This window comes from Limulus polyphemus, unplaced genomic scaffold (genome assembly GCF_000517525.1).
Source record: "Limulus polyphemus unplaced genomic scaffold, Limulus_polyphemus-2.1.2 Scaffold1304, whole genome shotgun sequence".
In the NCBI taxonomy this organism is placed as follows: Eukaryota; Metazoa; Arthropoda; class Merostomata; order Xiphosura; family Limulidae; genus Limulus; species Limulus polyphemus.
In genome coordinates this window covers 140825-147014 of record NW_013666914.1, presented here as the reverse complement: position 1 = coordinate 147014, position 6190 = coordinate 140825, and the positions used below count along the sequence as shown (strand labels likewise).

General features: G+C 32.9%; 1 protein-coding gene across 1 annotated transcript in view; it reads right to left on the bottom strand.

The window, feature by feature from the left end:
* The window catches only part of LOC106463023 (ATP-dependent RNA helicase DHX8-like), a 49262-nt gene that overhangs the window by 5312 nt on the left and 37760 nt on the right, over positions 1 to 6190 (bottom strand). Inside the window, exons 21-23 of the mRNA XM_013922992.2 lie at positions 4150 to 4362; positions 2384 to 2464; positions 1481 to 1609 (exon numbers count right to left, since the gene is read on the bottom strand). Of these exons, the coding sequence (XP_013778446.1) occupies positions 1481 to 1609; positions 2384 to 2464; positions 4150 to 4362 (423 nt within the window). The remainder of the gene's footprint in view (positions 1 to 1480; positions 1610 to 2383; positions 2465 to 4149; positions 4363 to 6190) is intronic.

Genomic DNA, 6190 nt, shown 5'->3' with positions numbered 1-6190 from the left:
AGGATTTTGGTTTGTAATCCCAGGCCAGGTAATCTCTGTTTCTTCAGTTTGAGTGAGGCATGACAGGTCCCATAATTTTGAATTTGGTTTGTTGAATTTCGTGCTTTTTCAGGTTGGAGCAAAGGTTTGTCCACTTTTGTGTTGCTTGCCTTCTCTTCATAATTCTGTTGGCTTGACATGCAATATTCTGTAACCTTCTTGTTTTGTTCCAATAATATCAGGTTACAAAATAAGAAAGAATAAACAGCAGTCCTCATGCCCTAGCCACTAAGCCTTGGATCTAGATTTGGATCTACAGCCCTATAATTCCAATGACGGGTGTAACAAACTTATTATTATGTATTTATTTTTAATATGAACGATGTTTGATTGAATTTGTATTTAGAAATATGCGTGACTTGTAGTATCAGATATGTGTTGCGTATAACGAATTTGTTATATATTTATTTTAATGTCAACATTTGTTTCTAATAAGTTGATATTTGAGGGCGTGTCTAACTTACCGTGTTAGTTACATATGGTGGAACTCCCGCCAATTCTTCTAGATTGTAGAATATTCGTGAACATAAGAATCAACAATATTTCTGTATCCGGTATTATTAGAAGGTTCTAGAAAAGTGTCTCGCCTTTAAAAACAGCAGGGCATCGTGCCAAAAAACAGCAGAGAACAGAGAAGAGACAAGTCTACTTGGAGATTGTTATAATCGTGTAAATCTATAAACTGTGATTTTGCTAACCTTTATCAACCGGAAATATACAACATTTGACCAGAACCATTATAAATTTCGAACGTCAGTGAATTCCCATCAAACATTAATATCTCTCCAAGAATATTATTAATTTCTCATCGGACATTAGTGGTTTTATGAAAATATTATCTTACTTCAACGGTCCAACAATTCAGTGCCTGACAAAGCTAGCTAGCTTCCCGCCAATTATATGTATGTTCAACTCGCTGGATATCAAGGATACTCTGAACTAGGAAGACGATTTTAAGCTATTTGTAAGTTAATGAAATTTCTGTTTATGAAACTTGGTTTGTAATAATTAATCATAATAGTTGCCATTGTAAATTATAATGTTGATATATATATATATATATATATATATATTAAAACGTATTTCTGTCAAAACAAGATCAGTATGAATAGCTCTTGTTGGCGAATAACATAAATTAAATAAAATACCGGCATATTTCTAAACACTAAATCCAACGTACGTCTCAACTATTAAAAGTTAAATTATTTAACGCGGCCTTGGATTATTTCAAATTCTCAATATGTAACACTCCCAAACACTATATAACATGTATACAATTAATGGGTTACCTTGGGTGTGTACAACACATTCTGATAACATGCATCCAATAAATGGGTTATCTTGGGCCTGCAAAACAAATTCTGGTAACAAGGATACAATGACTTGGTTACCTTCGTTCTTTAAAACTCAACTGATAACATGTATACAATGAGTGGCATACCTTGGGTCTGTAAAACACATTCTGGACTGACAACATAGATACCACAGTTAAAATCTCTTCACTACAACCTAGATGGACAGACATGATTAACATTTTCGACAGACTTGGTTCCAAGGGAAATTCTGCCATCTGAAAAAAAAAATTTTCTTCTTTACTCAAACATATTAAACAGAAATAAATGTAATCTCTTACCACAATAAAGCAAATAAATTCGTCAAATAATGCATGATACCATTAATATCATCAGATTATTAGCAACCAGTAGAAGATTTTAAACATATATTTAGATTGGTGATTCACTGTCTTACCACTAGACTCTTGTCTGCTACATAAATTTGTACAACTTTCCAAATGTAAAATACAAACATTTTATAAATCTTTACAATAACTTTTTGATGTTCGAGATTGACATTTAATTGTTACTCTCAGGCACGTGTTTGTTTGATCTTCTTTTGCATTTTGAGCAACGTTCTTTTAATACATAGCATCAAAGCTTTATTTTCGAAACTGTAAATCAACTTATTACCTGTGGAATATATTTTGTTTATATTCCATCACAAAAATGAAGGTGGGCAGGGAATACTCACATATCATAAGATTAGCACCCATGCAGCTACCAACCACTGCTCGTTAGATGAGAATAATACACTACACTTTTCACTGAAGAATAACAAATTCAGAAAAAGAAAACTTGACACAGTTCTTAGAAATTACAAATGAAAATTATGTAACATTCTGCCAGGATAGACACTTTGGCAAAAAAAAAAGTATAAATTTAAAACCAAGTGCTGTCTCTGAATGGTGATACAGCTAGTAAAGAGAGAAAGAGAAAGACTTAAAAAAGGGCATTAAAGGAATCTATTAGTTATTTATTCCAATAAAAAATATGCAGTATATGCTTACCCTACGACCCAGACGAGTTAAAAGTCCTTCACTGTCTAAAGCACTTAGAGAATATAGTTGTTCCAGAGCCATGATCAAGGTCTATAACAGAAAATATTTAATACTCTTACTGACTGCAAGATCATTCAACATATACAAATAAACACTGTATTATTGGAGTTTAATACCAATTTAAAACTTAAAAAAACATAATCAGACTTTAATACCACACATTTATATACATAAAAAACTGATAATTCACAAAGAATAATAGTTTCAAAAATGGTAAAATCTTAAATGCAAACAGCAACAATAGCAGGAAGGCAATTACGACAACTAAACCAAGTTAATTTGTGAAATAAAACAAGACAACAAAAAATGTGATGGGTACCAGCAACCACTCCCAGAGAAAAACTTAGGTTTCAAGATCAATCATTTGGTATAACATGATATTTAAGGCTGTACTAAAATTACTCAGTACTCTGAGAAATATGTGTTAGCAAAGCAATGACCATAATCTGTGGCTTCAGAAATAATGCAGAAGTTGAAATAGTCAGAGGAGTCAATATACACCCATTTTCCATCAACTAGATGTGTGTGTGTGTGTATGTAAACAGCCACGGAAGTATAAGCCTTGAGTATAATGCAGGTAGCTTCATTTCAGAGCAAGCCACATTTTGTTAGTTTGGACACAATAATTCCAAGTTTAGCCATGTTCCTCCTCTGCAATAATGATAATGTTTTTTGATATGACAATGCAACTACATAAGTTGAACTCTTCAGCCAAGCATGAAGGAAGAATTAAATCATTCATTATTTTCTGCAAATTAATTACTGATGGGGAAGTTTGGAAGTTACTTTTTAAAAGTACCTTTTTATTGTGACATCCCTAGAAAAATCAGAAGCATTTTTAATTCCCTAACTGAATTAGTACTTTCTTGAAGGCCCATGACAGTTTAATGTCATATTAAACCATTGGAGATATGTTTCATTTATTACTGTCTAAACCCCCCCGGATATTATCTCACAGCCAAATAAGCAATATCCTGAATAGTAGGGGACCCATAATTCATAAACAAAACAGAATTAAACTGCATTTTTCTTTACAGTTCTTGACATTGTTTCCATTTTAATCTTCAAAAATGATCGTTTAAGAGTGGACTTTATGTTTCAATAAAAGGCAATTAAATAGAAGGTATGAAGTCTTCAGCTTAATTTGTCATACAGCATGGAAGATAAATAATTTTAATTACTCAAAAAAGAAGAAATCTTACATTTAACAAGAAAAATGAACAAATAGACACAAAATCCTGTTTTTGGCAAGAAAAACCAATAATAATAAAAAATTCCTGCACACAGAATGAAGACAAATGATAGCAGCTAAAGCCCTCTACTTTGCAAAAAAGGCATGAAATCCTGTTATTTAGTGAGAATACAAACAGCAAAAAAAAAAAATTCTGCACTTATTGAGAAGGCAGGTAAATAATACAAAAGAAATCCCCATATTTTGATATCTGTAAGGTGAAGAAGTGTTCAGTTATAAACAAAAAACTTAGGACGACATCTAACTAAGATAAAAGATGGAGACAAAATCTGGTATACAAGAAAACAGAAGAATCGTGTGTGAAAGAAGAAACAGAGTAAGATGTGATTAATATGATTACCTTGCAAAGTAAGTACTAGAGAAACTTCATGACATTCACATAAAACAGTTATAACTCTTGACTATGTACCCATTTTACTTAGCCCTCATGAATAAAGTTAAAATGCAAATTGTGACAACATACCTCTGTGGGGGGAGCATCCATAAAATCAAAGGACAACAAATCATTAATACCCATAGCCTTCAGTTGTAAAACTGTAGAAGCCAAGTTGGTTCGTTGAATCTCGGGTACTGGGGTAGTCAGCATTTCATCTCGGTAAGCTCTCTCTGTGTACAGTCGATAACATTTCCCTGGACCTGTCCGTCCTGCCCTGCCAGCTCGCTGCTTGGCTTGAGCCTAACCATAACCAAAAGGCTTTCAATAACTTTGTAAACAGTTACAAATGTCTCAAGTGTAGCATAGCTTTAATTCTTTCAACGAAATCAGTATTAAAATGTCTCTTCCACATGTGAAGTACAGCTTTAATTGACCAACAGAATTCAATACTAGAATATAATTTTTAAATTTACTGCATAAAATAAATTGAAGAACATTAGTCATTAATAAAATCTCTCTCTCTCTTACACATATATTTAATTGACTTCAGTGACTAACAAAATATTATTACTGACTAAAAACTTTCTCGGTGTATTATTCCTGTATTATAGAAAGTTTGAAACAACTTTCTCAATCCATTTGGGAACCAACTTATAAGAGCCAAGAAAAATTACTAATATAATGAAACTATTTTAGGAATACAACTACATAAAGTCAACCCTAGTCAATATATCAATTTATTTTTGTTTATACTACAGCATTATTTGTCTCCTTCAATGCACACAAAGAGAGAAAGCAAAAAAAAAAAAAATCACTCTTATGTTTTGGTTTAAAGCTTGTTTACCCAAATATGATTCAAAGTGATAAACAAAGAGAAAGGCATCCACAAAAAATAAACATGGTAGAATTAGAGTATATTTCCATTGTTGTTCAATGTTTCCATGAAAAGTTATAATAAATAGGATATTAAATTTAGTAATATTGCCCACGTTTTATTACAATACTCAGTCATTTTTGCTGTAGGCTGGCAGAACAATATTAACTAATAATAAAGAAGAACAAATGGGTAATCCCTATTATGAACCACTACCGTAGTTCATGATACAAAACTACAAATAAAAAGTAAAGCTGCCATACCATGTTTGTGTTCCATATATGAAACTAAAAATAAAAAGTAAAGCTTCTATTCCATGTTTCTGGCCCCCCAGTGGCACAGTGGTATGTCTGCCGACTTACAACGCTAGAAATCGGGTTTCGATACCCGTGGTGGGCAGAGCACAGATAGCCCATTGTGTAGCTTTGTGCATAATTACAAACAAACATACGAACCATGTTTCTGTTATATATATACAAAAATGTAAAAATAAATAGTAAAGCTGCAGTACCATGTTTCTGCAAGTAACGATACCATTGCCCATTGTGTAGGGTAGTTTTTAAGTTTATTTGCCTGCCAAGCAAATAACAGTGGCTGTATAAGTGTTGACTCCTAACCGTTTTAATGTAGTCTGCGGTTTATATGGAGCCTCATAATCTATTACATGCATCAGTATATAGCTGCGTGCAGACTGTGAATGCAATTTCATGTTTATATGGCAGGCTTGACACACGTATCATAGCAAGTATTAAGTTATTGTTGCAATTGTATTGATGTCACATATCATTTGTTTATGTATAAGGTTCCTGCTCTTTCGGATACAACACTGCTGACAGGATCACAGTTTTTTTGCCACTGCATGATCAATTTCGGCCATGTTACATAAACATCTAAAACATTAAACAAATGTCTAAAACATTACACAAACATCTAGGCTGTCTCCCACAACAGAAATCTTTAAGCCCTAGTTTAAAAAGATAGCACCAACCTCAGTTTCAAGCATCAGATCGGCAATCACAGTGATGGCTGATGATAAGCATAGAATCATAGCAAACACTGCATGACTGTAAATTTTAAATATACTACAGATAGAGTAGCCATCCTTGAAGTTGACTATAAGGAGTAGCAAGAATCATGCAAGCAGGAGATGGTGATTCTAGGTAAAGGGGAGGCAGAATTTTTGTGGCTATATATTTTATTTAGAAAATATTTAGTTTCAGATAAAGTATGCAGCAGTGATGCCCCACCAGAGTT